The 15,985-nt window shown below is 45.1% G+C and overlaps 1 protein-coding gene across 1 annotated transcript in view; it reads right to left on the reverse strand.

The window, feature by feature from the left end:
- TBC1D22B (TBC1 domain family member 22B) overlaps positions 1 to 15,985 on the reverse strand; it is a 90,141-nt gene that overhangs the window by 22,414 nt on the left and 51,742 nt on the right. The window contains exons 9-12 of the mRNA XM_037146217.2: positions 5,658 to 5,764; positions 5,118 to 5,193; positions 2,271 to 2,398; positions 1,887 to 1,982 (exon numbers count right to left, since the gene is read on the reverse strand). Coding sequence (XP_037002112.1) covers positions 1,887 to 1,982; positions 2,271 to 2,398; positions 5,118 to 5,193; positions 5,658 to 5,764 — 407 coding nt within the window. The remainder of the gene's footprint in view (positions 1 to 1,886; positions 1,983 to 2,270; positions 2,399 to 5,117; positions 5,194 to 5,657; positions 5,765 to 15,985) is intronic.

Below are 15,985 nucleotides of genomic sequence, written 5' to 3' on the forward strand. Positions count from 1 at the left end.
TCTTTCCATCTACCTGCTGAACAGGTTCCTGCCCACCTAACACCAATTATGGAGTGGTCCTCTTCGGGGATCACATGGAGAAGCTGCTGCTCTTGAGAACACCTATGTTATTAATTAGACCTCAGAAAGACATTCAGCCTTCTCTGCCTTTCTTCCTCCTGCTTTCAAAATAAAAAAAAAATAGATGCCCACTTGGAAAAAACAACCCTTAGTTCACAAATGTACAAAGCAGGGGGTGGGCTGGGATGGGAGTAAAAGACAGAAAACTGTACTTGAACAATGATTTAAAAAAACCCCAAAAACCAAATGTACAAAGCAGAAAAACAAAAGCTCACGAATGCCCCCAGAGATGATGAACAGCCTACAGGCCTTTCTCTCTGCAGACTGCAGAGCCTGGCAGTCTCTCTCTTCAGACCCATTTCCCTGTCCCCAAGCCTCCCGGAGCAGCTGCCTGGCATTCTACCACCTAACACTTGCCATTCATTCTCCAGAGGCTTCCAGGATGCTGCACTCAAAGGTCATCCCCTCTGCTTCCTTTGCTCCATCTGTCTCTCCTGCCTGGTCCTCATCTCTCCTCTGCACTCACTTCCTTAGGGATCTCGTCCACTATCTTGGTTTTAAGGAGCAATAGCTAAAGGCTCCTAAACATGTATGTGCAGTCCAGACCTCTCTTTCAAACTTCAGACTCATGAGAGTTCTCTATCTACCCTACCTCTCTGTCTGGATATCTAACAGTAATCAAAATTCTACGTGTCCCAAACTGGACTCCAGATCTTCCTCTGTAAACCTGCTCCTCCTGCAGCCTTCTCATAAACTGTGAAGTCATCCTGACTCTTCCCTTTCTGTTATGCTTTACACCCAAATAAAAAGAAATTCCTCTTGGCTCTGCTTACAAAATATATCCAAGATCTAGCCAGTAGTCACACCTCTACTGCCCCCATCCAGGTTCAAGCCACTCTCCTGTCTCACCTGGAGGACTACAGTAGTCTCCTGGGTGGTCTCCTGATTTCACATTTGCCCACCCCACAGAGAAGCAGTGATCCTTTAAAAATGTCAGACTGTCCCTCCTCTGCTCAAGACACTTTTACAGCTCCCCTTCTACTCAGAGAAAAGGTCAAAGTCCTTATAGTGTCCACAAAGTCCTCTGTGAGTTTTCTGGCCTGACCTCTTCCGCCTCTTCCCCTGGACCACTCTGCTCCAGGCCACACTGGCCCCCATCATGATTCCTTAAACAGCAGGTGCTCCGCTGCTTTAAGGCCTTTGTACTGGTTGGTCCCCCTGCCTGGACTCTTCCCCAGATGACCATGTGGTTGGCTCCCTCACCTTCCCCAAGCCTTTGCTCAAATGTCACCTTCTTGGTGACCCTACTGTAATCACTTCATTTGAAATTGCAAGCGACCCCTTCCCTACCACCTAATAATCCCTTTATCCTGCTCTACATTAGAAAAATGTTCTTATCACCCTGTAACATTCTTTTTAATTTACTATACTTTTGCTTATTGTAAATCTCTAACTATTCAACAGTATATAAGCTCTATGAGAACAGAGATGTCTCTCTCTTTTACTCTCAAATATATCCTAAGCCTTCAACACTGCCTAGCATGTAGCATTGAAAAGCATGCTTGTCAGTGAATGAGAAGTCTCTTAGCACTGCCCAGCAGGTCTGCAGCAGCCTGTCAGGTGCTAAGACCCTTTCACACCGAAGAGCTCTGGGCTCCTAGGACTGCCTGCTAACCGAGAGTGGCAACCTTTTCTGAACACCCCTTCTCCTCCCCTCTTCCAAGCCAGGGACCTGCAATGGCACCTTCTATCTGTTCAGCCCACCAATGAGACAGCTCCCATTCTGCTGCCCAGCCCCAGTCCAGGCTGAGCTCCTATCCACTCACCTGGAAGTCCTCCTCATCCAAGATTTCTTTTCTCCACTTGATCAGGAAAGCTGCACACACGTAGAGATGGAAATGGGAGAACCCTTCTGGTTCAGACTGGGAGGGCAAAGAACAGAGTTAGGTCTCCAAGCCCTGACCAGCAGCTGGCTTGAGTCCTCTTGGGTCCAATCCATTTGCAAGGTGGGGATGCGGCACAACAGCCCTTTCACAGCCAGGCAAAGGGAGGCCTAGGAAGACTGAGCAGAGGCCTTGCCCCTGAGGCCAAGGCAGACACAGAAGCAGAAAGGAGGTGGGGAAACTTCAAGCAGCTACACTCTCCACCAGGGCAGGGAGAGGGCACCCCAGGGACAGCCCTGCATGCGGAGGACAGGGAACTCCTCATACCTGGTACGTGTCCCACAGGCGGATGGTGCAGCGAAGGGGAAGCTCCCGCATAAGCAGGTTGTTCATCCAACGAAAGGCAAACTGTAGGTATTCAACCTCGTACCTCCTGAAGTGATTATGTACCTGCTCTGAAACGGGAAGTGTTACTGGCACCGGGAGTGTGACCTGGGGGATCAGACCCTGAAAAAGTCGCGCGAGCCAAAAAGGCAGTTTCTATTTCCTCCCCCCTAACCCCAGGGAAGCCAGATGGAGGGGCCGCACCAGCCCCGACTGTCCTGCACGTCTGATTCCACCATGTCACAGCAACACTGCACACAGAACTACTTTTGCATCACAAAGTCATGGTCTTGGTGTCCCTTCCTTCGCAGGGCTGCTCTAGCCACAAACCAGAGACATGAGGTTCCCTTGGCTGCCTGATCTTATTACTCATCAGAGAAGGAGCCAGAACGGGAGAGAACAGAGGGTCACCTTGGCCACCTTCCTGCCGGTGAGGATTTCCTCTTCAGCATCCCCCACAGATGGCAGCTGGCAGGGGCTTAAACCCTGCCAGTTGAAAGAGGTTCATCGACTCCACTCAAGGGCAGCCTCTCCCACTGAAGTATTAAGTGATTCACCAGAAAAGCGTTTTGTCATGTTCAACAGAAACTATCTCCCTGACTCGCACCCCTTGGTGTTTGTGTGCTATTCTGGAAAAACCCCAAAACAAACCTGACCCCTGTTCCACATGATAGTCCTTCAAATAATAATTAATAGAATTATTTACATCACTATCCTCCTCAGTTTCCTGATCTATACAATGGGGATAATTGCTCATACCTTGGAAGGTTTGAACAGGATAAAAGGAGAAAATAAAAGTACTTAAAACAGCACCTGGCATGTGGTAAATACTTAATACGATTTTTGAAGAAGTAACTATTTTTTAAAGATTTTATTTATTTATCTTTAGAGAGGAAGGGAAGGAGAGAAACATCAATGCATGGTTGCTTCCCGTGAGTCCCCCACTGGGACCTGGCCTGCAACCCAGGCATGTGCCCTGACTGGGAATTGAACCGCGATCGTGTGGTTCACAGGCCCACACTCAATCCACTGAGCTACACCACCGAGGGCTTGAAGGAGTAACTATTAATAATGGTTACTTCCGGTGGGTCAAATTTAAGGGGGAGAATTTTTACTTTTTATTTTGTGTTTTTCTGAACTGTTTAAATTTCTGTAATAAGTATTACTTCTACAATTCAAAGGATAAAGACATATACACTTCAACCTCCACTTTCCTAAAGCGCTAGGCCTTTTTTATCAGGCACGTGTGAGGGCAGCGAAAACAAGGCTCAGGCAGCCAGTGGCGGGAACTGCAGCCTCAGCCCCACCAGCTGGCTCAGCAGCGTCTCTGGCAGCAGGCGCCCAGCACCAGAGTCCAGAGTCTCTGGCAGAGACGGGGCCCTGACCTGGGGCTAATAGCTGGTCAGAGTGATAAGAGAAAAAACATCCCACATATTATGTAGAGAAAACAACTGAAAATAAGCAAATGAACGTGGAAGACTGAAATCCTAAGTCATAAAAGGAAGCTGAAGTGAGAGGAACAAATCAGGGGAGGTTTTCATGGAAAGAAAACCCGGGGAAGGAGAGAGAAAGATACACAATTCTGTATGGGACAGAAGGCAGTGCTTAGGTAAAGCAGAAAACCCCTGACTGGGAAAGCCAGGAAATGAGATTTGTTGGTGTAGTAACTGGTAAAGTCCTAAGGAAGCTTCACAACTTCACCGGTGCTGCTGCTGCACGTAACAAACCTCCCTGTTCGGTTCTATGTGTTCTTGATAAAACCTAACTCTGACTTCTCTCCCCGGGCCTCAGTTTCTTCATCAGTGAACAGTAGGCTTCCTGAGTTGCCTTTTTAAAAAAATTTTATTTATTTATCCTTTAGAAGGGAAGGGAAGGAGAGAAGGAGAGAAATATCAATGTGTGGTTGCTTCTGGTGCATCCCCTGCTGCAAACTGGCCCCTGCTGGGAACTGGCCTGCAACCCAGGCATGTGCCCTGACGGGGAATCGAACCGCAATCTTTTGGTTCGCAGGCCCGTGCTCAATCCACTGAGCTACACCAGCCAGGGCTACATGAGTTGCTTTTTAAAAAAATTACAGTTACCCTGAGTTTTTCCCTCTTCGCCCCCCTCCACCCAACGCCCCCCACTCCCTCAATCTCCATTGTTCATGTCCATGGGTCATATGTGTAAGCTCTTTGGCTCTGAGTTGCCTTTTAATTCTAACGTTCCATGACTCTAAGGCAGAGCTAAGGTATTACTACAAGGCTCCTGTTACCCAAAGACATTCTGCTTCAGGAAGAGCCACCCAAACAGGTCACAGTAGCTATGGGAAGTCCTGCTGGGGTATCAGCCAGACTTGAGGACCTTGTGTCAAGCCCAGGAGTCCTGAGTTTTATCACCAACTGAAGGACAAGGTCAGACTACAGAAAGGGAATTTAACCAGAACAAGGCTCAAGAAAAATGCTGTCAGGTGACAGAAAGTTGGAAGAGGAAAGGTTTGGAGCAGGCATGGCTGGCCCAGAGCAGTGGCCAGGAAAATGGAGCAGGGAGGGTGAATCTGAGGAGAGATGCTGAAGAACTGATAGAACTTGGTGACAGAAAACTAAGGAGAAACAAGAATTTGAAGTAACATTGAGTTCTTACCTTCCCTTCCTGTTGTGATTTGAAAGGATACTGGTGCCACAACAGCACAGAGTAAATCAGAAAGGCTCACAGTTGGGGGGAGGGGTGGGGGGACACCCACAGCATCACTGGCTTGCATCGGAATCATACTGTGCTTTTGCTAGAGAACTCCCAGTCCTCTGAACCTACCATCAATCCGGCTGACAAGCTCTTCCAGTGCCTTGACCTTCTTCTGGATCCCTGGTTGTGCAAAGGTGTAGTTATCCTGATAGTGAAACAGAGCCCAGAATAAACAGGGACTCAGAACAGTTGTGCTACCACTCAAGTTCACAGAAACATGTTTAAAAATACAAGCCGTTTTTCCAAAGCCAGAGCCAGTATTTGGCGGAACAAAGGAAAGTCCAGAACACCAGAGTGTGGGGAAGCCCAACACGGCTGTCCTTGGCAGAGGCAAACAACATGGCCCAGGTACACAGTGGAAGGAAGGAGCATGCTCTGATGTCAAAGCCAAGGCAGCATGGACACTGCCTGAGACTCCAGGGGATGCTAGACTATTGCTTTTTGAAAGCTTTAAGCTAATGAAAGAGGCAAAGATGGATGAACAACAAGGGGAGGTGCCATGCCAGGTGAGGTGGGGGGAATGTCTGATGCAGAAGAGCAGTAAGGAACCCAAAGGCCCGCAGGAAGCCCCGTGAACCTGGGTGACCCACAGGGGCAGAACCTGCTCACCTGGATGCCATCCAGCAGTTTGCTCATGCACCAAAAGCTGTCGGCTTCAATGCTTCGCAGCATGTCCTGAGACAAATTGGTCACATCAAAGTTCTCCACATCCTCTTCTGTAAAATAAAGGTGAACAAGGTCCAGAGGTCTTCTCTGGACAATGGAGAAAGATAGTCTAGTATCTTCACTGGGGCCCTTTGGGCAAGGAGAGAGCCAGGCGAACCTGATGCCAAGGACAGGGCCTGTCCTCCTCCCCTTGGCAGGCGGGCGAGGGAAACCCAGGGGAGTTCTTGACAATCTCATTACAACACTGAACAGACATTCCTCACATCAAGTCTGCTGGGTCCAAAATATCTTTCTCTTCCCCCGCATTTGTTCATTCCATTTTAGAAAAAGACACTTCAGGCCTCATTTTCAATGAGCTATACACCCAGCCCTCTGGACAAGGTCTGAAAAAATTATTTGATTTCAGAAATTCGGTGAGCTGTATAGCACACTCATACTTACATACAGTGAGAGCAACTGGCATCAGATAGCTCCCACGGCTCATTTTTAAAGGGAGAACCCCCCAATTCTGACTAGGCAGACCCATGGCCTCCCCACTCAGAAGTGATGAGTGTGTGAAGGAAGGCAGCCCAAACCTGTGGTAGCTGCTAGGTTTAATTTCAATGAGTTAGCAGTCCTTAGGATGGGCTGTCTAAAACATAATCCTAGAGGATACTCAAGAAAAAAGGGGTTCCACAGACAAACGTGGTTGAGAAATGCCACATTATATATCCGTACCTTGGAGATTCACAAAGGGCATAGCCAATAAAAATATTTGAGAAATTGTAAGAAATTCTCCATTGAGTAAATATACTTAGGGTGAGGGAGGGAGAAAGAGAGGGAGAGAAACATCGATGTGAGAAGAACATCTATCAGTTGCCTCTTGCATCACCCTGACTGGGGACTGAACACACAGTCAGGCTTGTACTCAGACTGGGAATTGAACCAGCAACCTTTCGCTTTGTGGGACGACACCCAACCCACTGAGCCACATCAGTCAGGACATGGGACCTCTTTTTACAAGGACCATCTATTAGCTCTCACAGAAATCCCACACCAAGTAATAGGAGTGGGAAGTCATCTGTCTGGCCTGAGATCCCAGTGGGGAGAACAGAAGGCGTCCTCAAGACACCCGGAGAGGAAAAGGCCACGTGGTGTTTCCTTCCGGCTGCAGAGAGGCGGAAGTACTAAGAAAGGCTCTCCCTGCCCGACAAGACAGGGCACCCCAACCCACAGGCTCCGGTTTGTCTCGGTCAGAGGCCACGCGAGGAAACATGTAGGCCCTTGAGTTCTGTGCCAAAGGTGGCTTCTCCCCTGAGACCCATAAGCCCCGTTTTGAAAACAAGAAATATACTGCAGTCCCTGGTGCTGCAGAGAGACATAGGCATCCAACAAAATGTATTCAGAATCCAGCCCTTTCATTTATGAGAATTATTACCAACACCTACAACTGAATCTCTTCAAGGTAACATGTAATAACAACTCTCAAATTCTCCTCTTGCATAAATAACATTTTTAAATGGACATCAAGGGCTGTAAAAACCCTTTTAGGGAAGGGGGGGATGTTTTACTAGAAAAACTACACCCTGGAAACAACCTAGAAGTCCAACTTGAAGTACAGACACAGGTAAATATATGTTAATACATGTAAAAAGCTACCAACAGGGCCTGGCACACAGTAGGTACAATATAGTTTTAGATGTAGTTTATTAGGAATTTGTAATAACATGGAAAAGTATATCACTGTGTGGAGGGAAAAAACAAGGTTCACAATTATTTGCGGTGCACTCTCAGCTACTGCATGTATGTGTTTACATAAGCACAGTGGAAGATGAAATACATCACAAGGTTTACAGGGCTTGTTCCCCGGGTGGTAGGGATGAAGGATTTTTATTTTCTTTAAGCTTTATTAGACTTTTCAAAATTTCTACAATAAGCATAATTTTTATAGTCTGGGGAAAAATGTAATTATTTTAGATAAAAAGCCACAATTGACTACATCTGCCTTTTATAACACACACACAAAAAGAATAAAGACGTTTTTCTAAAACACAAGGCTTGCAGAAACTGACTTCGGATAATATATAAAGGTCCATTTGAGAAACTACATTGAGGAAAAAAAACCTTTCAAGAAATATCATCTTTCTTTTTTCCTAACTTAAAAATGTAGTGTTTTCTAGGGGGTGGCCACATATGTACTATTAATTTAGTTAAGTGATAGTAAGCTATAAGACCCAGCTAAGAACTTTCTTTTTCTTCTTGCTTGGTATTACTTCTCTAAGGTCCTTGCATGTAGCCGTTCATATCTGTAGTCCACTGCCTGAGTGTGCCCACCCACCCCCCAAATTCACATATCTGTTCCCCACGCACAGATCCCCAGGTGCCTCCAATTCCCACTACCACAAACATGCCTCAGAAAACTTTCCCTTCCTCCAGTGCGAGAACTGCTCTGGGCCACAGGTACTGCCAGGTCCAGGCTCACGGCAGTGCAGGAGGAAAGAATGCCATTTCCTTTCATGTGAGCACAGCTGCTCACACGAACCAACAGAGATGCTCCCTCTTCAAGAAAACAGCCTTGTCAGAAAAAAGGGAAACCCACAAGGTAGGCTCAGGGCCAAAACCACTCCCGCCACTCACTCATGTGCCCAGAGGAAGATCCAGGGCTCCATAATCACTTGAGGTAGAAGGGTCTTTTCCACCTTAGGCATTCTACAGTTCCAGAACATCGCAATGTCACTGCGAATGGAAACCACATGTAGCAGAGAAACAAAGAAGAGCTTGGGTCCCTGAGAACAGGGGACACAGCTGCCATATGAGCCCTGGCAATCTATGGTTTTTTGTCAGACAGAATAGCATGTGATTAAAAGAATAGACTCTGGAGCCAGACTGTGTAGCTCAAATCCTGACTCCCTCAATCACTAGCTAGATGGCTTTGGGCAAATCACTTTACCTTCTGAGCCTCGATTCCTCATCTGTTAAAGTGGTGATTTCCAACCAGTGTCACAGGATAGGATATGGGTTAAACAAGTTAATATATAAAAATGCTAACATAAGCATTATGGCACAAAATAAGCATTATGCAAATGTCAGCTAGTATTATTGTTATTAAATGAGGAATAATAAACTCCTGTCTTGTTTCAGCCCATTATTTAAATTAAATGTATTGTGATGACATTAATAAGATTAGATAGGTTGCAAATGTACATTTCTATGCTATATGATATGTGTATTGCACTGTGCGCCCACCCCCCAAAGTCAAATCTTCCACCACTGTATATCTGACCCCCTTTACCCTTTATTGCCTCCCATCACCATTTCCTCTGGTAACCACCACACCATTGTCTGTGTCTGAGTTTTTGTTTGTTGATTGGTTGCTTTCACAGCCTCAGTTATTTTGGATTCCTGTTATTTGCAGCCAAACCTAACATAATTCCAGAACATACCTTAAAAATAGGTCAATTTTTAAAGTGTCCATTTCCACCATTTGATCTTAAGGAGATGATCTAACAATGTGGGGTCTTAAGTTGGTGAGATGTCACTCTCAGCAACTGTACCAACTTCAAACGCTCAGCTGCCTGTCCAGGGAGGAAGGAGACCGAGATGCCGAGCCCTCTTAGTGGGCATTGATTGGGGGCTTTTTTCCCTATGTTCTGCCCTTGTGCCAGGCCTGTCCTTGTTGTCACAGATACGGGGACAGTTTACCAGCACTTCCGAGCGGGGAGAGTTTGGTTCTAGTGTTCTCCCTGATGGGAAGATAAAATTCACACATTCAGTAAAAACACTGTGAGCTGAGTGCACCAGCAGAAAGCAACAGAGATAGGGAGGCCCAAATGCTCTCTGAAGGGCTTCATTCATCATCAACAGTCTGTTCAGAAGGATCATTAAATGTCCCACTTGAGAAAATTCAACATATAATTGAGCTGGGATGGGAAGCCATGCCAGCAACATAGTTTGGAATGAGGACAGTGTCTTCAGTTGTCCCTACAGACATGCAGCAGCCAAGGACTCTGGCTGGAAGGAAAGATTTTAAGTGATATTTTATGGCTATTTTAGGAGGCAAAACATCTAAAAAGAGAAAACCAAAAGCTCCTTATAAAAATAAAATTGCCTACTCTGGGTTTGACAAAAACATGCCCATTCATAAGCTGATAAAATGTCCTTGAGTCGTGGCTCCTGTCGACTGTTTATTTTTTTGAGAACTCCAAATACTGGGCCTAAAATCAGCCTCACATATGCCTCAAAAACTCCTCCATGGCTCTGGGTTTTGCTTAAACTGACAAGAGTTACTTGTCCATTCATTGCTCTTGGCATTTCCCAGGGTTTGCTGGGTCAGAAAGACAGCCTGACCAAAGGCACGAGAGGGTTCTAGGCACCAGATTGTAGATGGCTGTCTCTTATCCAAAGCCTCTGGCTTATGTGGTTCCTGTCTTTTTCTTTCTTTTAAGTAAACTCGTAAGAATACCTTACATATTTTCTGATCACAAAAGTAAACTAATTGAGAAAAGGAAAATACAATTTTTTTAGCCATACATCTAAAGAACCTCATAAAATGAAACTTAAATTTTTCATCCAGAACAGTTTTTTAAGAAAGGCATTGAGAGACTTCCGACCAAGATGGAGGCGTAGGTGGAAACACGTGCCTCCTTGCACAACCAAGTTTAAAAGACAACAAAGTTTTAGTAACAAAAACACAGCCAAAACACAGAAAATTGAACTATACGGAAGTCCGACAACAGCTAACTGTTCAGCAAGAAGGGTAAGGGGGTGGAGCCAGCAGTGGAGCTGGGTCGGCAGGAAAGATCCCCTGGACCTACCCAGGCGTGCAGGAAGCCACTGGTGGATCCCAGGTGTGGGGTAGCAACAGGCGGACTCAGTGAGGGTGCAAGGTGGCAAGCTGACCGGGGTAACACATTCACATGTACATAAACCAGCAAAGGAGCGAGCAGTGAGACAGACTGTGCAGGCCCCAGTGGCGGGAAGCAGCAGAGAGGACTGCTATTGCCCCTCTTTGACCCCGCCCCCACATACAGCATTACAACCTAGTGACTGAATTGCCCCACCCTGGTGAACATCTAGGGCTCCGCTCCTCATACATAACAGGCGCAAACAGACCAAAACATGGCTCAAGAACTCAAAGCCCCAGAGCCCATAACTCTAAGCAACCAAGAAATAGCCAACTTATCAGATGCACAGTTCAAAACACCGATGATCAGGATGCTCACAGAACTGGTTGATTTTAGTCACAAATTAGAGGAACAAATGAAGGCTAAACTAAGTGGAATGAAGAGAAATGCACAGGAAACCAATAGTGATGGAAAGGAAACTGGGACTCAAATCAAAGAAGTGGACCAGAAGGAAGAAAAAAATGACCAAACAGAAAAATATGAACAAGAATTTTTATTTTTTTTAATTTTTTTTAAAATTTTATTTAGTTACTTTTCAAGTATATTTTTTTTTCTTTTTTTTTTCTCTCCCCCCCGCCCGGTCTCCCCCCTCCCTCCCATTCCCCCCCCCAGTCCTCATCTCTGTGTCTTTCATACTTGTTCCTCAAAATCCCTCCCCCTTTTTCCCCTTAACTTCCCTTCCCTCTCCCCTCTGGTCGCTGCCCACTTGTTCTCTATTTCAGCGTCTTTGTTTTTATTCTGTTTGCTTGTTTGTTTTATTCTTTAGCTTCCTGTCAAAGGTGAGATCATATGGTATTTGTCCTTCAATGCCTGGCCTATTTCACTCAGCATAATGCTTTCCAGTTCCATCCATGTTGTTGCAAAAGGTAGTAGTTCCTTCTTTCTCTCTGCTGCATAAAATTCCATGGTGTATATGTACCACAATTTTTGGATCCATTCATTTACTGATGGGCACCTAGGTTGCTTCCAACTCTTGGCTATTGTAAATTGTGCTGCTATGAACATTGTGGTGCATAGGTTCTTTGAAATTGATGTTTTAGGATTCTTGGGGTATAATCCTAGCAGTGGAATTGCTGGGTCAAAAGGCAGGTCAATTTTTATTTTTCTGAGAAAATTCCATACTGTTTTCCATAATGGTTGTACCAGTCTACAATCCCACCAACAGTGAACTAAGGTCCCCTTTTCCCCACACCCTCTCCAACATTTGTTGTTTGTTGCTTTGTCTATTATAGCCATCCTGACTGGTGTAAAGTGGTATCTCATTGTGGTTTTAATTTGCATCTCTCTGATAGCTAACGATATTGAGCATCTCTTCATGTGTCTCTGGATATTCTGTATGTCCTCTTTAGAGAAGTGTCTGTTCAAGTCCTTTTCCCATTTTTTTAATTGGGTTCGATGTCTTCCTAGAGTGGAGTCGTGTAAGTTCTTTGTATATTTTGGAGATTAAACCTTTGTCTGAGGTATCATTGGCAAATATGTTTTCCCATACAGTTGGTTGTCTTTTTAATTTAATACTGTTTTCTTTAGCCATGCAGAAGCTTTTTATTTTGATGAGATCCCATTTGTTTATTCTTTCCTTTATATTCCTTGCTCTAGGGCACATATCCGTAAAAATGTTGCTGTGTGGAATATCTGAGATTTTCTTGCCAATGTTCTCCTCTAGGACTTTAATGGTGTCATGGCTTATATTTAAGTCTTTTATCCACCTTGAATTTATTTTGGTGTATGGTGTAAGTTGGTGCTCAAGTTTCATTTTTTTCCACGTAGCTGTCCAGTTCTCCCAACACCATTTGCTGAAGAGGCTATCTTTACTCCATTTTATGTTACTGCCCCCTTTGTCGAATATTAATTGACTGTAGAGGGTTGGGTTGATTTCTGGGCTCTCTGTTCTGTTCCATTGGTCTATGTGCCTGTTTTTATGCCAGTACCAGGCTGTTTTGATTACAGTGGCCTTGTAATACAGTTTGATATCAGGTATTATGATCCCTCCTACTTTTGAACAAGAATTTTTAAAAATGAGGAGAGGCTTAGGAACCTCCAGGACATCTTTAAAAGCTCCAACATCCAAATTATAGGGGTACCAGAAGGGGAAGAGAAAGAACAAGTGGAAACCTTATTTGAACAAATAATAAAGGAGAACTTCCCCAATCTGGCAAAGGCAATAGACTTCCAGGAAATCCAGGAAGCTCAGAGAGTCCCAAAGAAGTTGGACCCAAGAAGGAACACACCAAGGCACATCATCATTACATTAGCCAAAATTAAAATGAAGGAGAGAATCCTAGAAGCAGCAAGAGCTAAGGGGACAGTCACCTACAAAGGAGTCCCCATCAGACTGTCAGCCGATTTCTCAAAAGAGACCTTACAGGCAAGAAGGGGCTGGAAAGAAGTACTCCAAGTCATGAAATCCAAAGACCTACAACCAAGATTGCTCTAACCAGAAAAGCTTTCATTTAGAATGGAAGGGCAGATAAAGTGCTTCTCAGATAAGATCAAATTCAAGAAGTTCATCATCACCAAGCCCTTATTATATGAAATGTTAAAGGGACTTACCTAAGAAAAAGAAGATAAAAAAGATGAACAGTGAAAGGACAGCAAACTCACAGTTATTAACAACCACACCTAAAACAAAAGCAAACTAAGAGGAAAGCTAGATCAGGAGCAGAACCATAGAAATGAAGATCACATGGAGGGTTAACAACAGGGGAGTGGGAGGAGGAGAAGGGGGGAGAAGGTACAGAAAATAAGTAGCATAGATGGCAGGTAAAAAATAGATAGGGGGGAAGGCAAGAATAGTATGGGAAATATAGAATCTAAAGAACTTATGACACATGGATCTAAACTAAAGGGGGGGATGGTGGGGGAGGGGATGAGCAGGGGGAGGGGAATGAAGGGGGGAATAGAACTGTAATGGCATAATCAATAAAATATATTTTTTTAAAAAGGCATTGAGAAATTCATCTAATTGCCTGTATGTAAGAGCTAAGTGGTTCAAGTGCCATAAAAATATATTGTTGGAAATTATTCACTCGGTACTTTCAAGCAGATATTTGATGGCAGCAGCTGAGACAAGGACACCACTGAAAATCTTAGTGTGGAGAGCACAGAGGGGCCCCTCAGCTAACCCCAGGGAAGTCAAACCACCACATGGAGAAGGGAACACAGCAGCACTGGTCTCTCCAGGGAGGACATCAGAGGAGAGACTTCTTCTGAGGTTCCTGCAGGGCAGAGACCCAGAGGGTACACGTTATAAATTGTGTGGGAGGAGACATACTGTTTTAAAGACAGAGAAGCAGCTGACCATGGAGCCCTTCCTGACACTGTGCCTGTCAATCAGGGTAGTAACCAAAAGCTCAATATTAACTCAGAATGACACATGAACACTGGCTATACACTACCCAGTGTGGAGTAGCCTGGGTATTATGTCATGATACCTGGGTAAAAGTAATTTAAAAAACCAACATACCACAAAATTTTCTCTATTTTCCACAAATTTCTGTATTACTAAAGTCTTAGCAAACATTAGTGGCTGTTGGTTAACTTGATTTCGTGGCACTCACTACTGGCTGTAGGACCCCAAGTTATATGAGACCGAACTCTATGAGTATTCAAGTTACCAAAGCAAGGAAAGGCAAGGTCCAGCACACACCTAACCTTCTAGGACATGCCCAAAGACCACCCACAGAGACGGGCAGCATGTATGTGAACAAGCTCTGGGAAGTCCAGGTCCCCCAATGCCAATGTCAGCTGCCCAGAGGCTCCTCATGCAGAGTCAAACATCTTGAACACGTTGGCTACCTGTTTCTCCTGTTATAATTTCTCACTTATTCTTGGGGTCAGACGAGAGTGAATGAGCAAGTGAGCACGCATGCACATGCCACTTGTGCCATGAGCCAGGGAGAGGGCAGGCTAGGTCTCATCTCAGAGATGACAAGCCACAACTTGACTTTGGATAATTTACCTCCTACACGATAGGAAATACAGCTCTGGACATCCCACTAAATACACACACTGTTCTCGAAGTGTCAGCTGGACGTGGCTCGCTCAGCACTCTGACTTGGCTCTCTCCATATATATACATCTACTTCTGGGAAGGGCCTCAAATACTCAACTGCCTGTCACAAATGATGCTACCTCATTGGTGAAGACAGGGCCATGGGGCATCTTGAGGAAAGATGCAGTCCCAAATTGGGTGAGTGCTAAAATATTCAGGATCAGCTCCACTCACCAATTGCCTCCAAACCAAAGCACTAAAATGGAAAATGAAATAGCCTTACTATGTGATTCATTTTACATAGAGTTCATAGACAGGTAAAACTAACTGAGGTGTTAGAAGTCAGTGCAGTAGTTACCCTTGCTGGGGCAGGGGTGAGGGGTGCTAGAAAGGAACCTGAGGGACTTCTACAGTACTGGGAATGTTCTATACCCTGATATGGGCACTAGTTATTTAGCGGAAATTTACCAAGCTGTGCATGTATGATATATCTACTTTGAAAAATACATGTTATATTTCACCCTGGTGTGGCTCAATGGGTTGAGTGGTGGCCTGTGAACCAAAGGGTCACTAGTTCAATTCCCAGTCAAGAGTCAGGCATGCACCTGGGTTGCACGCCAGGTCCCCATTTGGGGATGTGTGAGAGGTAACCAATCAATGTTTCTCTTCACACCTCACTGATGTTTCTCTCCCTCTCTTTCTCCCTCCCTTTCTCTCTCTCTGAAAATAAATACAATCTTTTAAAAATATATGTTGTATTTCAATGTAAAGTATACATTTTTTATCCTCACTCAAAGACATGCTTATTGATTTTAGAGAGAAGGGTGGGGAGGAAGAGAGAGGAACAGAGAGAGAGAGAGAGAAATATCAATATGACAGACAAACATTGATTGGTTGCCTCTTGTACATGCCCAGACCCAGGGACAGACCCGCAACCCCAGCATGTGCCCTGACTGGGAATAAAACTGCATGACCTTTCAGTTTATGGGAGGATGCTCCAACCAACTGGGCCACACCAGCCAGGGCTGAAGTTTACATTTTAAAAAGGGAAAAGAAACGTCCTCTCAAGACAATAATGAAATCCCACCATTAGTCTGTCCAGGGTCATCTCTGGCCTCCACACCTCATCAGACAAGGAAGAACAGGATGAGCAGGGTGATACCGCATGCAGAGTCAGATGTGAGTAAAGAATGAAGCCTCCTAGCAACTGAGAGCATGGAGCTGGAGCCTGCAGCCCAGGAGCAGACATGGCAGTGGGGCCACAGTATCTGGGCATGTGGGTGTTTAATACTTACTTCCTTTCTCTGAGAATGAGTGTTACTTATCAAAAGCTAACTGCATGGCCTGCCACCTTAACTGTGTCAGGGCTCTGCTCAAACATCGTCTTCTCATGGTAC

Source organism: Artibeus jamaicensis, unplaced genomic scaffold (assembly GCF_021234435.1).
Source record: "Artibeus jamaicensis isolate MK-2021 breed Jamaican fruit bat unplaced genomic scaffold, CSHL_Jam_final contig_1803, whole genome shotgun sequence".
Taxonomy (NCBI): Eukaryota; Metazoa; Chordata; class Mammalia; order Chiroptera; family Phyllostomidae; genus Artibeus; species Artibeus jamaicensis.